General features: G+C 41.0%; 3 protein-coding genes across 5 annotated transcripts in view; 1 reads left to right on the top strand and 2 right to left on the bottom strand.

Annotated features, from left to right (window-relative positions):
• Positions 1-555, bottom strand: part of cep104 (centrosomal protein 104) — a 40598-nt gene extending 40043 nt beyond the window's left edge. For all 3 annotated transcript variants that reach the window (XR_006838203.1, XM_046344151.1, XM_046344152.1), the window contains exon 1: positions 296-555. The gene's annotated coding sequence lies outside the window, so the exon portion shown is untranslated. The remainder of the gene's footprint in view (positions 1-295) is intronic.
• Positions 542-13186, top strand: lrrc47 (leucine rich repeat containing 47). Its single transcript, XM_046344154.1, has 7 exons — positions 542-1245; positions 1529-2005; positions 2844-2960; positions 3924-4039; positions 10326-10428; positions 11159-11248; positions 12455-13186. The coding sequence occupies exons 1-7, from the start codon at positions 682-684 to the stop codon at positions 12674-12676; spliced, it is 1689 nt and encodes a 562-aa protein (XP_046200110.1). The 5' UTR covers positions 542-681; the 3' UTR covers positions 12677-13186.
• A 2363-nt stretch (positions 13187-15549) lies between these two features.
• On the bottom strand, positions 15550-16862 carry smim1 (small integral membrane protein 1). The gene is made up of 3 exons (XM_046344156.1): positions 16811-16862; positions 16322-16468; positions 15550-16003 (listed from the first exon to the last, which is right to left on the bottom strand). The coding sequence occupies exons 2-3, from the start codon at positions 16417-16419 to the stop codon at positions 15880-15882; spliced, it is 222 nt and encodes a 73-aa protein (XP_046200112.1). The 5' UTR covers positions 16420-16468; positions 16811-16862; the 3' UTR covers positions 15550-15879.
• Positions 16863-17265: the final 403 nt, after the last annotated feature.

Below are 17265 nucleotides of genomic sequence, written 5' to 3'. Positions count from 1 at the left end.
TTTCAATACTCCGTGTTAGCTATATGGAATTGCATTGCTTGCTTGCTTGCTTCTGACGTCCCTGGGGTGGGAAGGAATGAACTTGGAGCATGACAGCGCGAGTAAAAGACAGGCTATCTAGCTTGTTGTATCTAGCTGACGTTAGCTAACTCGTTCCTACTTAGAATGGTAACGTAAAACACCTTGAATTCACATAAATATAGTGACACCGGATGCACAATAAAACCACCGTTTGAATACAACGTATTTCCTATTGAAGTATAGTGTTACTACAAATATATCAAAGATATCTTACCATGAACATTACAAAGATGTTGACAGCTTGCCCAAGTCCCATTTCATCTCCATAACCACCACTGACAACAACTACTAAGCTAAGGTGCGCATGTGCCGGACCATCGTCTCACCGCGAAGGACTGTGGTCCATGAAGTTTTTTATCAATTCAAAAAAAATATTTGAGTATCCAGTCTGCACGTGCGCTGCGCATATCATCGCCACTGCTCGATGCATATTTCACTGCGTCTTCCATTCGGCAGATAGACATTTTAAAGTGTATGTGCTCAAGTGTTACCGGGTCGTTTAAGCGTTTGTGCTCAAGTGTTACCGGGTGGCTTAAAGCGTCTGTGCTCAAGTGTTACCGGGTGGCATGAGTTTTCCTTTTCCGGGTCTGGTGTAGCAGCATGGATGGTCAAGAGAGTTGGCCAGAAATTGAGAAAGCCTCAAAAGAGAAAAGACGCGAACTGGTCCTTCAAGGTGCAGTTATCGATGAAAAGATATCATCGAATGGAGGTCTGTGTTCCGCAATCTATTCTCTCAAGCTCCTAAATTACCTAGAAATCATCCAATGTCCGAGTTTGACAGAGATTCATGGAGACATACAAAATCTGACCACCCTTACGAGCTTGATTCTTTGTAGGAATAAGCTCTCCTCTATTCCAAAAACCATTGGAAATCTGAAGTCCCTGAAAGTCCTCGACATTTCAGTTAACAACCTGAAAGCTTTGCCTGAAGAGATAACCCAGCTAAGCGATCTCAATACACTCAACGTGAGCTGCAACAACATCGAGTCACTACCAGATGGACTGTGTCGTTGCACGAAACTCTCTACCATCAACATCTCCAAAAATGACATCACTCGGTTCCCTGATGACCTTTATCGCCTGGATCTCCTCAGCACTGTCATCGCCTCTGAGAATTCCATAGAAGAGCTGAGTGGAGATGTTCATAAACTCTCTGCTCTAAAAGTTTGTATTTGAAATAATCCATAATCTCACTGCTACCAAAAATGTGCATGACTTCATAAATACTTCTAGTCTATTCCTACTGAATTATGGTCATGATTGACAGGGTAGTTCTCAGTTAATCTTATCAACATTGTATTAAACCTGACACTGTCTTAACATTTTCCTGGCACAAGGCCTCAACGATGGTGAGACACCTGAGACCAGGATAAGCCCCATTTGGTTATTAATCTTAATTCATGTTGTTATCATAGTCTTAATGTAATAAATATACAATTTTCCTCAGGTTTTGGACCTATCCAACAACAAGCTCAGTGACATCCCCTACGAGCTGAGTGACTGCTCCAAACTGAAGGAGATCAACTTCAAAGGAAACAAACTCAAAGACAAGCGACTGGAGAAGATGGTCAACGGTTGCCAGACCAAGTCCATCCTGGACTACCTTCGGGCCGGTGGCCGAGGGAAAGGCAAAGGCAGCAAGCAGGCCGATGGGGATAAGGCCGACGGGGGCCGGAACGCAGAGAAGACCCAGACCAAAAAGCAGCGCAAGCAGAAAAAGAAGAAGACCGAGGAGGAGGAGGATGAGGTGGATGAGATGAACCGGCTGGTGGTGAAAGTGCTTCATGTGTCTGACAACCCAGGGTCATTCACTGTAAAGGTGGCCAATGAACTGAAGGACGTGAGGCCGTACTTGGTGTGCTGTGTGGTCAGAGGCATGAACTTCCAGTCCGGGAATGCGCTCAAGAGGTTCCTGGTTGCGCAGGTAATGCTGTTCAGAGATGAGAGCACGTTAGCCTTGGTACCAGACTGTTTCTGCGTTAGTCAACTTCTATGTTGCGGTATTTGACAGTCATATTTGGCAAGGAAACTATGTAGGCTTGTAGTTTGTGAATGCAGAAACAGACTAAGAACACACTACAAAATAAACTCAAGCTCAGTGGTGGAAAAAGTACTCAATTGTCATAATTGAGTAAAAGTAAAGCTGCCTTAATAGAAAATGACTCGAGTGAAAGTTACTTTTAAACTTTTACTGGGTATTTGGTTTTAAATTGACTTAAGTATCAAGAGTAAAAATAAAATTAAATCATTTCAAATTCCTTATATTAAGCAAACCAGATGGCACAATGTGTAAATGTTTTATTTACATATTGCCAGAGGCACACTCCAACAATTTACAAACTAAACATTTGTGTTTAGTGAGTCTGCCAGATCAGAGGCAGTAGGGATGACCAGAGGTGATCTCTGTTTAGTGAGTCTGCCAGATCAGAGGCAGTAGGGATGACCAGGGATGTTCTCTTGATAAGTGCATGAATTGGTCCTTTTTCCTGTCAAAATTTAACGAGTACTTTTCGGTGTCAAGGAAAATGTATGGAGTAAAAACTACATTTTCTTTAGGAATGTAGTGAAGCAAAAGTAAAGTATGCACCCCAAAACTACTTAATTAGTACTTTAAAGTATTTTTACTTAAGTACTTTACACCACTGTGCAAGCTCATAAATTGACACCATCCTCGATAGGCTATGTAACATAATATATGATCCTTAAGTCTCTTTTGCATTATTCCTTTTTCACCACTCTTTCTCTTACCTATTGTATTTTAGACCAAACTTCACGATGACCTATGTGGAAAAAGGACAACTGCGACCATCGCAACACACGACATGCAGCTACTCAAGGGACCTCTCATGTATGATGCCAGAACACCTCCTATGTTAAAGGTATGACACATTGCATGACATTTTGCTCATACAATGTTAGCCGGCCACAAATTCTCAAATGTAAGTCTCTCTGAGATGGAATTAAAAAACACTTTTACATCTGACACATTTACTATGACTAACTTCTTATATTAGGGCTGGGAATTGTCAGGGACCTCACGATACTTAGGTGCCGACAATATGTATTGCGATTCGATATATATTTAAAATGTATTGCTCACTACAGTATGTCTGCTGAAGAGAGCCATGATAATTTTGAGATAAAAGTGCCCCAAAACATGTTGGCTCACCATTTAAAAAAGAAGATGGAGAACAAACAATAGGATGAGAAATGCCTGAGTTTTTCCGCAGGTACAGCCTACTCTAGCGCTAGTTAACGTTAACTACCCAGCTACCCCCGCCCCCATTCCTAGCTTCTATGTGTTTTCCAAGGTATTTTAAACTCTTCTCATTTGATTGGTTTATGATGACATTTATCAGGACCTTGTTCCATCCCTTTGTTCAAGTAGTTTATACAGGCAGTCTCAAATGTTTCTGGAGAACATAACAAGGCTCTCTTTCTATTGAACATAATACCTCTGTTTTCTTGAGTAGAATCCAGTATTTTGAAGGACAGTTTTAATCAGTAGTTATGAGCCATAACATTATTCCGTTCTTAATAATTCATGATCCTTTTAAACATATTTTACGCCAACGCCAGGCAACAAGCCTGTTATAGTGACATCAGTCTGTTATTGAAAGACCTTCATGCGGCTTTACCTCAACAGTTTGAACACAAAATAATTATTGCTGGTTGTTTCCTGTCGCTCTTGGCATATGAACAAATCATTATATTCATAAATTGCATTCAGGTTTGTGTCAATGCATTTCGGTCCCATTCAAGTTTATTTAAACCAGCAAATTATCTTTTGAAAGGAGCATACATTTCTCATCAACTCCCTCTCATAAAATGTTGTTTATTAGATAGTCCCTCTGGGCCGTAAGGAGATGACTGCGGTGGAGCTGATGAGGCAGTTGCAGCTAGAGGCAGAGGACCAGAGGAAACAGAGGAAGCGGCAGAATGTGTCTGGCCTCCACAAGTGAGTATAAACACCTGTCTTTAATGCAGAGCTGAAAGTATAGGGGAGTCCAGATTCTGCACTCTTCTTCCAAAGTATATTTGCAAACTTCCCTTCATGGATTTAACAATGATGGAAACTCTATACAGCAAATGATTCCACCAATTCAATAAATCTATGACAGGAAGTATAAAAGTGCACACTTCTGGAGGATGTAGAATCGGAAACGCAGCCCAAAGCTGCAGTCGGCTTGATGCCCATTCTTTTTTGTTTTGTTATTAGAAGGGGGGGGGCCAAAAAAAAATCACAGTGGCTTCTGGGTTGACGGCAGCATTCTTAAAGGTAGAGTCAGTGATATGTAGATGCACAAATAAACAGCATAGTGAGTCAATTTCCGCAACAACTAAGAGCGCGAAGCTAACCTCTCCTGTTTTGGTCTCGTGGTTACTGGGAGTTTAACGGTACACGTATTCGTACCAAACCGTTTTGTACGGGTTCTCTGTTCGGTCCACACTGTGAATCCGAATGAAAACAAAACAAAAAACACAATTAAAGCAAGGCCTATAGGCTAAGCCTACGCTGCATTGTAGACCTATGCCTCTTGAGTAAATCTGAGCAACAAAAAAATCATTTCATGCTATTGCCTTAAGACAACTAGAGCCTATGCTGTAATAAACATTGTAATAAAATTATAATCTTATTTGGCTCATTTCAAACGGTCCTTTATGAGACGCAGACAGGAACTAGTTCTGTACGATGGTGAGTGGTGGGGTCAATAAATTGGAATTGGAGGATCCTCCATCATCGTTTAAATTGCCAATTTGGGAACATTTTGGCTTCCCAGTAGATGACAATGGCGACGGACAGAGAGTTGTGGATAAAACGTTGACAGTATGTCTCCACACTCAACGATAATAACCTATGCAGCTGCCAACACCTCATATGTCGACACATTTAAGCCGACATCACCCCAGTATACCGGAGCAAGACGGAAACGCAAAGAAACAACAACATAACACAACACGTCTCCCCTCTGCATTCAAGTGGCCCTTGGCAGCTGATTCTGACTGGACCAAATAAATTACAAGAGTGATAAGTAGGCTCTTACAGTTTTTGGTTTATAGCTGTAGATATGTGCCCATTCTGTGGTTAAAAATGGGGGGGGGGGTTTCGGGGAGCACCTCGTGAAACTGCTCAAACCACATTACGAACTTTCCTCTTTCAGCATAGCGATACCCGCTCTAAATAAGCCTAGCCAACGTTTTCAATGAATGCGAATGCACCCTGTTTTGCACTTACTTAACCCTTTCACACGTACCATCACACAGGTGTGATCGTTCTACAGTGGTCCCTGACGCGTACGATCACACCCGTGTGTTTAGAACACTCTTTTAGAATGCTCGTTTAGAACGGCAGTTTCGAATGACGCAACAATCAGCGTTTGAGCTGGCCACACTTTTTTTCAGAAACTATTTACACAAACACAGTCCTTACAAAGTTATGTCCAGAAGCCATGCATTTTTTTCCTCACAGAAACCGAAGATAATAAGAGAAGACGAGATGAGTTTGGTCTGTTTGTAGTATGCATGTTGAAGGGGTGTGTCATCTACCGTCGTTCACATCCCACCATTAATTTCCGGAAATCCTCAAAAAATTAGTGAACTCTTACTCACCTCATTTTGTTATAACATCTTTGGTCAAACAGACGTGAATCCCAGAATGCATTGTATGTCAACAAACATGGCTACACAGCTGGAATTAGCTTAGCTCATCATAATCAGTACAACCTTCAAAAAGGTATTTTACACACATAATATGTGCCCATTACAATCTGTGCAAGAATCGGAATGCATGATTTGTCACCTAGAATTGAAAACATGTGAATAAAATCGTAAATACACAAATAATTACCACACAAAACATTTTCTGATAGTGATTTATTGATACAAGTAGCGCGTGCCGGCAGTCAACCACGTAACCTCCCACTCTGCGCCATTCAGTGTTGTTGCAGCCATGATACTATGCCTTAGAGATGGGGGTGGAAATGCAGTTGTTGTTCAGTCACTGCATGGATATTAAATATGGGTTATGCATATTCAGTTTTTTGTCCTCTAGTAAAACAAGTTGTTGAACCAACTACCAGTACTGCAATAAAATAGATTAATATTACATATTGGCATATGTGTTTTCCTGCTGCGTTTTCATCCAGTACAACTGTTAAGGAGTGTACGTTAGCATACAAAAGCTGTCCTCATTCTTCAACTCCAAAGATGTCCAGCTCCAGTTATGATATTGGCAAATAATGTTTCTGAAAGTACAGAATAAAGAGGAATTATTCATTAGAATACAATATAAGGATATAGCAATAAAACAATACTACAAAGAATTAACATAATAAACACTGCTATAAAAAAAGTTTATTGCATTGACAAAATCACAGATTTGAGTTATAACAGTAAGAAACTAACTTTTGAGCTCCACAAGGGGGCAAGGCAGGGCAGAACAGAGCTATGCTGAATAGACCAAATAAACAAAACATGGTCATATTTTTTATTTATTTAACTAGGCAAGTCATTTAGGAACAAATTATTATTTACAATGATGGCCTACACAGGCCAAACTCGGACAACGCTGGGCCAATTGTGCGCTGCACTATGGGACTCCCAATCACAGCCAGTTGTGACACAGCCTGGATTTGAACCAGGGTGTCTGTAGTGCCATAGACCGCTGCGCCACTTGGAAGTCATAAGGCCAGGGTAGCTTCAAAAAACAACACATGCTAATAGTTTTCTGACGCAACTAGCATCGTTTTACAGAGCTAATAGAATAATGTAGCTAGGTAAGCATGAGGTAAGCTAGGTGTGTATCGTGCTGCAGACACGCCCCCTTTATGAGAGTCACAAGTACTCATATGGCACTGAAGGAAACAGTGTCATGTGTTTGTAACCAAGATGGAAGTGGGAATTTATCACATACGACTATGACAAATGCACTTGAATGGCCATCCAACTGGTAATTACTAGTGGGAAAGTCGTCTATCATCGAGAGCACCCACCTCTCCCACATGGCGACATCTGACATCACCTACTAAGGAAATGTTCTCTATAACAGCACTTTCGGCAATTGAATGCAGCAACACATTATTTATAAAAAGCGGTCCATTAATGTGGTTTCTGAACTGTCATTTGTTTACAAGCATGATAGATGTACTTTTAGTTTATGGTGGATGCATCTTGTTGGCCATTAGCCAATCTGCGTTAATCAATCAGTTCAAATCACATGAATGTATCCAACTGGTATTTATGACTTCATAGCTGGTAAATTCCCACTTCCCACATGGTTACAAACGCAGCATCCGAGTGAAAACTTGAGGCCCAGCATAACAATCCGGTCACAACGGACAATTCTAGGAACATTGTGAATGGCATTTAATTTTCCCGAACGGTGACCCCAAACCGCAATACTACTGAACCGTGGGTTTGTCAAACCGTTACACCCCAAGTGGCTGCCACGTTGTATGACTGTGTGAGAGCGAAGTCTTGCATCATGTTCATCGCAATAAATGCGGGGATGCTCGTGAAATGTCATTTTTAAAGTGCCAATCAGCAGTTGAAACAATAACAAAGTGATTTTTGCGTAAAAAAACTAAGGGATGGCAATTGTAGATTGTAATCCCTCTCAGTTCATGTAATCCCTCTCAGCACAAAAATATTATTTCTCTCATAATGTTAATCCATCAGGTGTGGCATATCAAGAAGCTGATTAAACAGCATGATCATTACACACATGCTATCTAGAAGAAAAAGAAACGCATACCTTGTGGTGGAGACAATAAAAGGCCACTCTAAAATGTCTTGTAGTCTTGTAGCACAACACAATGCCATGGATGTCTCAAGTTTTGAGGGAGCGTGCAATTGGCATGCTGACTGCAGGAATGTCCACCAGAGCTGTTGCCAGGGAATTTTATGTTAATTTCTCTACCATAAGCTGCCTCCAAGGTCATTTCAGAGAATTTGGCAGTACGTCCAACTGGCCTCAACCACAGATCACCTGTAACCATGCCAGCACAGGACCTCCACATCTGGCTTCTTCACCTGCGGAATCGTCTGAAACCAGCCACCTGGATAGCTGGTGAAACCTTTGGTTTGCACAACCAGAGATTTCTGCATAAATTAGCAGAAACCGTCTCAGGGAAGCTGCTTGCTCGTCATCTTCACCAGGGTCTTGACCTGACTGCAATCTGACTTCAGTGGGCAAATGCTCACCTTCGATGGCCACTGGCATGGATAAGTCCTGGTTTTTAACTGTACCGGGCAGAAGGCAGACAGCGTGTATGGTGTCAACATTGTGAACGGTGGGGTTATGGTATGGGCAGGTATAAGCTACGGACAACGAACACAATAGCATTTTATTGATGTCAGTTTGAATGCACCGATACCGTGAAGAGATCTTGAAGCCCATTGTTCTGCCATAAATCCACTGCTGTAACCTCATGTTTCAGCACTTTAATAGATGGCCCCATGTCACAAGGATCTGTGTACAATTCCTGGAAGCTGAAAATGTCCCAGTTCTTCCATGGCCTGCATACGCAGCAGAAACGTCACCCGTTGAGCATGTGTGGGATGCTCTGGATCGATGTGTACATCAGCACATTCCTGGCAACATCCTGCAACTTTGCACAGCAATTCAAGAGTGGGGCAACATTCCACATGCCACAATCAACTCTATGCAAAGGAAATGTGTTGCGCTGCATGAGGCAAATGGTGGTCACACCAGATACTGACTGGTTTTCTGATCCACGTCCCTTCCTTTTTTTTTAAGGTATCTGTGAGCAACAGATGCATATCTGTATTCTCATGTGAAATCCATAGATTAGAGCCTAAAGAATTTATTTAAATTGACTGATTTCGTTATGAACTGTAACTCAGTAAAATCTTTGAAATTGTTGCATTTATATTTTTGTTCAGTGTAGTTAACCATGTTTTGATGCTATACAGTGTTTGTTTACGAACATTGGACTAAAACAAGTTTATATTTTGGATTCTAATGGGGTACGACAAGCAAACGAAGGGCCTTCTCTTAGCTCACTGGTCACCATAGCAAAACCCACCCGTAGTACACACTCCAGCAGGTATATTTCACTGGTCATCCCCAAAGCCAACTACTACTTTGGCCGCCTTTCCTTCCAGTTCTTTGCTGCCAATGACTGGAATGAATTGCAAAAATCACTGAAGTTGGAGACTTATATCTTTCAAGCATCAGCTGTCAGAGCAGATTACCGATCATTGCACCTGTACACAGCCCATCTGTAAATAGCCCACCCAACTATCTCATCCCCATATTATTCATTTTTTTGCTCCTTTGCACCCCAGTATCTCTACTTGCACATCATCATCTGCACATCTATCACTCCAGTGTTAATGCTAAACTATAATTATTTTTCCACTATGGCCTATTTATTGCCTTACCTCCCTAATCTTACTACATTTGCACACACTGTATATATATGTTTTTATTGTGTTACTGGCTGTACGTTTGTTTATTCCATGTGTAACTCTGTGTTTGTCGTACTGCTTTGCTTTATCTTGGCCAGGTCACAGTTGTAAATGAGAACTTGTTCTCAACTGGCCTACCTGGTTAAATAAAGGTGAAATAAAATGAGGCATTTCTAAGTTATATTCTTTATCTATCAATGGGTACATATCGGTCAAAACTGTCTCCAACTGCTGATTGCCCCTTTAAATGTTATGGTGTAGTAATAAATTAATTCCTATTTCATTTTCCATTTACAGTATGTTGGTGTGGTGTCCTAATGCATTGTTTTTATTGAGCACTTCAGTAGTTCCAGGAGCTCAAAACAAAGGCAAAATGATTAGGTTGCTCATTCAACACATGAGGGCGCCATAAGGCTGTTTGATACAGAAACCATGTTGAAGTAAATACACGTATTCCTTTATTTATGTCTATGAGAATATGTGGACTGTTGTTTTTAGGACCTGTCTGTAAAGATATAGGCAAGTGATAATGATTACATTGTTATTTACAAGATTCGGTTAGATAACTTACCTAATTTTAATTTACTTTAAGGTTGACCTAAATACCATGACACAGTATTTTGGGGAGTTTTCAAAGAGCTCAAATGCCACTTCAATATGCACCATGAGTATGGGTGTAGACCTTTCAATGGGCTCTTATGAAAGGGTTCTGTTGGCTATTGTAGCCATCATTGGCATAAGGGCAATATTACACATATTACACTAGCCATTGTTTCTCAGCTAAAGTTATTTGACTTTTTTATTTGACTCAGATACCTGCAGCTTCTTGATGGAAAAGAACTCTACCCATGTCTGGTGGATGCAGAGGATCATGTGATCTCATTTCCACCAATCACCAACAGTGAGAAAACCAAGGTGTGTGTGTGTAATCTTTATCAGACCAAAGACAGGTGCCTTTCTTACAGGTCACACCCATCCGCTTATCACTTGCTGATCCAGCAGTGAATTCACAATACAGCTACCAATAGAAATGTTATGATTTATAATAAATATTTGTTCTCAGTATCTACATGTAGCCAACCTATAGAATGCCCAGCAGTGTAGAATGCAGTCTAAAACCTTGCTGAGTTGTACTTTCCCTTAGACTTTGCACACCTCCAGCACTTTGACTTTGGAAGCTTTAAATTGCAGCCACACCAGATAAAGAAACAAATCTGTATCTTTATTGCTTGCTTAATTGCGGACATGCTTGTACCCGGGTTGCAATAAATTCATCTTGAGTATAGTACTTAGCCTTGAAATCAAACGCTGACTTTTTAAGACTATTAGTTGATGACGTAACCAGGTGTTGTCTTACCTGACATTTCCTGATTCTAAAATGTAGTTCTGATCCCTTATTCTGAATTTCGAGATAGTAGCTTATAAATGCAAGGGAATATGACGTGGAATAGGCTTACAGGCAATGCACTGCATTCAATGTATTTCTTTTCTAATGCCGGATGGATATGATATCGTTCTGTCAACTCTATCCTGTCATCCCACTTTACAGATTGAATTCATTTGATAATAAAAAAATAGTAGTCTGCTTTAGCTGGGGACAATATTACATACAAGTGATGTACTGTGTCTTTGTCCCGTATTATAGATCAGGAAGACGACTAAGGAGCTTTTCTTAGAAGTGACCAGTTCTACCAGCCTGCAGATCTGTAAAGATGTGATGGATGCTCTCATAGTGGTAAGCTCAGCTCTCTCCCTGTATACAAAGAGACATGCAGTAGGACTGAATCCTACATTGCAATGCACATGCATAACGCATACAGCCGTTGATTGCATGAATTAAACATTTACACATGCATGCATCAGTCAGACACACACGGTGGCTGGCGAGAGCAGAAAAGTGTCATGACACCGGGTGTCATGCTCAGTCTAAGGGTGTTGTGCTGGTTTGATGTCTGGATCCTGGCCCTCAGTGGAATAAGTGAGCTCATCTGCCCGGGGTGAGTGGCCTGGCGGTGTACGGTGTCACCGCCTAAACATACAGCTCACAATACGACTGCAACCCTAGAGCTGCATACACCCACCAGTACACACAGCGCAGACACGTTTCAATAACAGCCTTGTCGAAACACAGCAGCCGATAAGGGTTTAATCCACACTGATTCCTGCCCCAAAATAGACATTATTGAGAGAGGGTACGGTTTTGATTGGGTGTGGTGACTGAAGGAGGGATTTGAGGTCAGGTCATGAGAGTTTGGGGTTGATTTAATTCCTGCTCGATTTGACACCCCTCAACAATCTATGTCTCAATTGTCTCAAGGCATAAAAATCCTTCTTTAACCTGTCTCCCCTTCACGTACACTGATTTGAAATGGATTTAACAGGTGATATCAATAAGGGATCATATATTTCACCTGGTCAGTCTGTCATGGAAATAGCACTCCTAATGTTTTGTACACAGTATAGTTTGCACTGTTGATGAGACTTCCTGTTCTGGAAGTGTGGAAATATAGGACAAGCAATCTCACTGACGGATTGTATACGTCCCCCTATATATTTTACTGCGTCAACAAACGTGGGGCAAGTTGGTGAAAAGTTTACAATACCTTCAACAAAATTTGCCGCCATTGCTTAAGAAATAAAATTAGGAGAATGTAAAGACTGAGACTATAATAACAATTTCATACCTTGATTACATTGAGACAATATTTTTTTGTGGGGCGGATACTTGGTGAACAGATTTCCTATTTAGATTTTATTTTTGCAGAATTCCTGGTGATTTTAGTCTCTTTTTTTTTGACCAAACACTAAAATCCCTCCAAAAAAAACATTTAAAAAATGACTCATTTGCGGTGACCCCGGCTCTCGTTTACTTTCTCAAATAGACTTCATCCATATGGTCCCAATGGTCAGCAATTAACACATCTCTCTGTTTCCTTCTCAGAAAATGGCGGAGCTAAACAAGTTCACATTTGAGCACAGAGAGGAGGCTGGGTCAGAGGGAGAGTCTGATTCACCCCCAGTCCCTGCCTCGGATGATATCACCTCAGGAGAGCTGGTCATCCAGCAGGTTCGCACCGTGGACCCCGACGGGAACCTCAAGGTTGTCTACCCGTCCAAAACGGACCTCTGCACCGACGTCGGCGACCTGAACGTCGTTTGGTAGTTGTGCAACAACCAGCCTTTTGATTTATACACTTACGGTCTCACACAGTTAATCACAATAATGTATATGAGTTGCCACTGTTCAATGTATTTGGTTTGCCGGGTTCCCTTGGTAAGCAAAGCCGATTATATCCACTAATTTCTCAAACATGGAAATAGTGCAATTATGCCCTTCCTTAAAGTTCTTGATTACTCTTTGGCACGTACAAACAGCTGCTGCTGTATTAAGGTATAGAATAATTCAGCCACCTACCTACCCAACCTAAAATATTGCCGTTTTTGTATACTCATTTTTTATATTGCTACACACTAAAGGCAACTCACAATAACTGTAAAGTCTGTAGCAAGCCTGTGTGCTCTGTAGAGTGTAGACCTAGTTAATGACAACATTTTAGCAATTGTGAACTGAAACAAGTATAAAACCTTTTTCCATTACCCAATTAAGAGCAGGGAATGTGTATAATGTCTAATATTTTAAAAGATCTCTCAAATAAATGTAACCTTGACGGCAGCAGTGGTTATGCATGTCTTTATTGCACGTGTTGAAAGCCAATGCTTTGTTCTGGGTAGAAACATTTCTCCTATTTTCTTGATCATTTCAGGAATGCTTGGCCTCAATGACACAGGAAACTCCAAAGAGATTGGTCAATTAATGTGTATGCATGGTGAACGGCCCTTTGACTGAATTGTAAAACTGGTTGGGTATTAACGGGTTAACTAAAAGGTGTGGGGTACTGTTACATATCAAGTGTCTATTAACGGCTGGTGGGAGTGTGTAGGGGGATGTTTCAGACACACACACACACAGTATAAAAGAATAGCCAGAGAGTTGCAGTTAGGTGTCCTATACGTTAAGGACCGGGTTGGACTTCTCGACACAAGATGCAAGCTTCCACTTAAGGCAACCCATTCATTGGAACTATGAAAAGTACTTACAGAGTACAGAAGAAGCAAGCCTGGTCCGATACAAACAGGGAGAAAAAGTCACGGTGGAGGAGCATTAGTGAAAAGGACATGCGGTACTTGGAGCTTAATGTGCAACGGATTGACAGGCCGAATGCTCCACGAGGAGACCCTGCTCAAGCGAATGCTAACCTGAGACCAGCTCCAAAGATAACAAACCCAATTGAATATCTTACTTGTCCTAGGCATTTAATGATTCAAAATAAACTGGGCCGTGCAAGCACATCCGCTATCACCCAGGGTATCCTTCTGCCCCCCATCACTGGATCAAGAATCATTGCTGGTAAAGCGGAGGGCTCAAATGTGCCGTTTCTTTCTGCAAGACCAGCCGTGTCACTACAAGACAACGGAGACACACACTTGTCAACGTCTGGTGTAAGGAGTGTAAATGCAGTGTTTCACGTACTGGTTGCTCAACATGCGCAGAATTGTCAAATGTCTAACAAAGATGGGTTAGTTAGTAGTAGTCTAACCATGTTGACTAGGTCTACAAAAGATTCCATCCAGAACCCAGACACTCGCTCCAGACTAGATTGCACCAAGGGGACCTTTGGGGCCCAGCCAGCTGTGGCATCAAGTTTCTCACCAACAGACCCGTTAGTAAGGCAACGGAGAAATGATGTGAGTAACCCTAGTGCCAACTACAGCGGGGTGATGACGGAGAGGCTTAAACTTGATGCCAGTCTATGTGAAACAAAACAGCAGAGAGATTTCTCCTCTGATGACTCGGCTATTAAAACAGAATCCCGGTACTCTGAAGACAAAGATACCATCAAGACTGGCATAGATGGTCTATGTCCCAATGATGCAGAATATTATACGGATCAGAGAATTGCAGAATGGGTCTTGAAAGTCAACTCCACCCTATTTTCCTCATTAGATGATGAAATGCATAGCCTAAATTCTGTTGAGGAGCAAGATATTTCCACCATAAAAATAATCTATGAGGGAGAGTAATAAAAGCTGATTTGATGAGGTCGAGCAACTAGGTGAGATTTTCTTTTTCACTGTCATTTATACTGAACAAAAATATAAATGCAACATGCAACAATTTCAAGCATTATAGTTATAGTTCATATATGGAAATCAGTCAATTGAAATTCATTATGCCCTAATTTATGGATTTCACATGACTGGGAAGGGGTATAGCCATGGGTGGGCCTGGGAGGGCACAGTGAGCCAGGACCAGCCAATCGGAATGATTATTTTCCCTCACAAAAGGGCTTTATTACAGATGGAGATACTCTTCAGTTTCATCGGGTGGCTGGTCTCAGACGATCCTGCAGGTGAAGAAGCCGGATGTGGAGGTCCTGGGCTGGCGTGGGTACACGTGCTCTGCGGTTGTGAGGTGGCTTATGATAGAGAAATTAACATTCAATTCTCTGGCAACAGCTCTGGTGAACATTCCTGCAGTCAGCATGCCAATTGCATGCTCCCTCAACTTGAGACATCTGTGGCATTGTGCATCTGTGGCACGCTTATGTTCTGTTGATATTTTTGTTCAGTATACATTGTGGACATTACAGCCTCTATGGGCAGTGGGCATAGGTTTGACTTCAACATTGGGGAGGGGAACATTGCAGAGGACAACATTTGCCTCTAATATTGTGAGCGGTGGCCATGTCCCACCCTTTCCCGCTATAAATTACACCCCAGACCAGGGCTCAAATTTACAGACTTTTAAAAATCCCTATAACAGTTTGATTATAAAGCTATTTCTCGTTACAGACTTGAGGATTTGAGGTGAGAAAATAAATATTAAAGTGCATTTTTGTAATGATGATTAGGTTTGATATATTTGCAGATGACACCTAAATTTAAAAAAATCCAGTCTTTGTCAAGAGAGGCAAACCTCTTGTTTGACAGCATATTTACCACAACATGTTTGTTGAATAACACAGGTAATTAACATATTTTCAACAGCTTTTTTATTAACTATTAGTATTGCCTGTGTCCTTTCATTAAAATATTGAATCCACATGGCCTTGATATACAGTTGAATAGGCTAACATAACAAGCCCTGTAGTACAATCTTGAAAAAACAATTGAAATAGATATCACTTAGTGACAAGAACATATTGAATACCAAGCACTGTAAGTCAAACATTATGTTCATGTTTTTAGACAATGACTTTTCACATATAAGACAAAGCTGTGGGAAGCTGTAAAATCACTTTACAACAAGCAAACTGCAATCCCAACATAATTCCATCTGTTGAGGGTCCTTCGGTCAGTGGCCGGTCAGCATTTGTGGACGTAATATCCAGTGACGTATCCAATGACGTAGACAGCCACCAGTGCAGCCAAAGCTCCGGCCACCTTGATAGCTATGCCCAAGGTGCCAGTGCAGAATCTGTTGTACAGCCTTTGGGGAACAGAACATGTCATAATATGACCACTGATTACAGTTGAGGCCAGTCTATACACGATCAGTATACTCAAGGGGTCATCATTTGGGAAAGTTAATAAACTAGGATGAAAGGTAGGAAACACTGCACTGAATACAATTTTCAACTTCATATACCTTAATTGAAAGTAAGTGTTTCTTGAACTGCCTAAAACATTGTCATTCACTATAATTGATATTGCCTATCCCTTGTGATTAATAAACGGGTACCCTATAATAGTAAGAACACTGATTGTATCTTCTGTCGCCCAGTCATGGGTCTTGCTCAGAGCTTACCCCGTTACACCTGTCCCAGCCACATTCAGATTGATGTTGTCTTCATTCCAGCGATTGTATTGCACACCAGCAGTATTGGAGTCTGTGTCAGAAGCCATTCTTCCCTGAATTGTATTTACTGCAGATACCACTTACTCCTTCAACAACCTGTAAAGATGAGATATAGAGGTGCACAATATGGAGTTGCACAATGTGGATATCGAATGGGTCAGATCGTAAAAAGACATTTGGTCTTTCTTACCACAATCAATTTAGACCTATTCAGTCCCCCAGTTAGGCTTACTTAAATTTCAATAAATGATTGAATTTGTTTTATTTCATTATATCTCATTGTATCATTCAATGAGTCTTTGTATGACACATTAAAACAACAGGTGGCTAGAGCTGTAGGACATTGATCAGCTTGTCCAAACCCACTGGCTCATACTATAAACAATTCCTATTGCTAATCACCCAACCTAACCAGAAAATAACTGGCAGTCTACTCACCACTGCTCTTTCGAGGACTGAAGGCATATTGTGTTGAAGAAGGCATGCCTCTTTATATATGAGTTCATCACAGTCAGCATTTATCACCTGGTCATAAATTGAGAAAGCCATAGTAGTTTTATGGCTCTTTCCAATGATAAAAGCACAATTAAAAGTATGTGCTCTGTGTTTGCCTCCGGTTACAGATCCAGTAACTGCAGATCTTTCTTGATAACTGCATACAGAATATTCACATCGCAAAGGTCAATAATTCAACAGGCAATTACATGTTTACTCATAGCCATGTGGTGAAATGAAGAAAAAAAAGAAACTATGTTAAAACCTCAATTAAGTTTACATACATTTCGTTGGTTGTTTTGAAATAGCCTACAGTGCTAACTGCAATTGCCAGACAAAGGCTATGTGTCATACATTAATCAACACCATTCCATGCAATGTTTGCTGAATATTCTGTG

This window comes from Oncorhynchus gorbuscha, linkage group LG03, assembly GCF_021184085.1.
Source record: "Oncorhynchus gorbuscha isolate QuinsamMale2020 ecotype Even-year linkage group LG03, OgorEven_v1.0, whole genome shotgun sequence".
Classification (NCBI taxonomy): Eukaryota; Metazoa; Chordata; class Actinopteri; order Salmoniformes; family Salmonidae; genus Oncorhynchus; species Oncorhynchus gorbuscha.
Note: the sequence above shows the minus strand (reverse complement) of the source record. Positions and strands in the feature narration are given on the sequence as shown.

Coding starts and splice junctions, on each gene's coding strand:
- lrrc47 (XM_046344154.1), top strand. CDS start 682: ATGGATGGTCAAGAGAGTTGGCCAGAAATTGAGAAAGCCTCAAAAGAG. Junction 1,246..1,528: donor ATAAACTCTCTGCTCTAAAA/GTTTGTATTTGA, acceptor AATTTTCCTCAG/GTTTTGGACCTATCCAACAA. Junction 2,961..3,923: donor GAACACCTCCTATGTTAAAG/GTATGACACATT, acceptor GTTGTTTATTAG/ATAGTCCCTCTGGGCCGTAA.
- smim1 (XM_046344156.1), bottom strand. CDS start 16,419: ATGGCTTCTGACACAGACTCCAATACTGCTGGTGTGCAATACAATCGC. Junction 16,004..16,321: donor GCTGGGACAGGTGTAACGGG/GTAAGCTCTGAG, acceptor TGTTCCCCAAAG/GCTGTACAACAGATTCTGCA.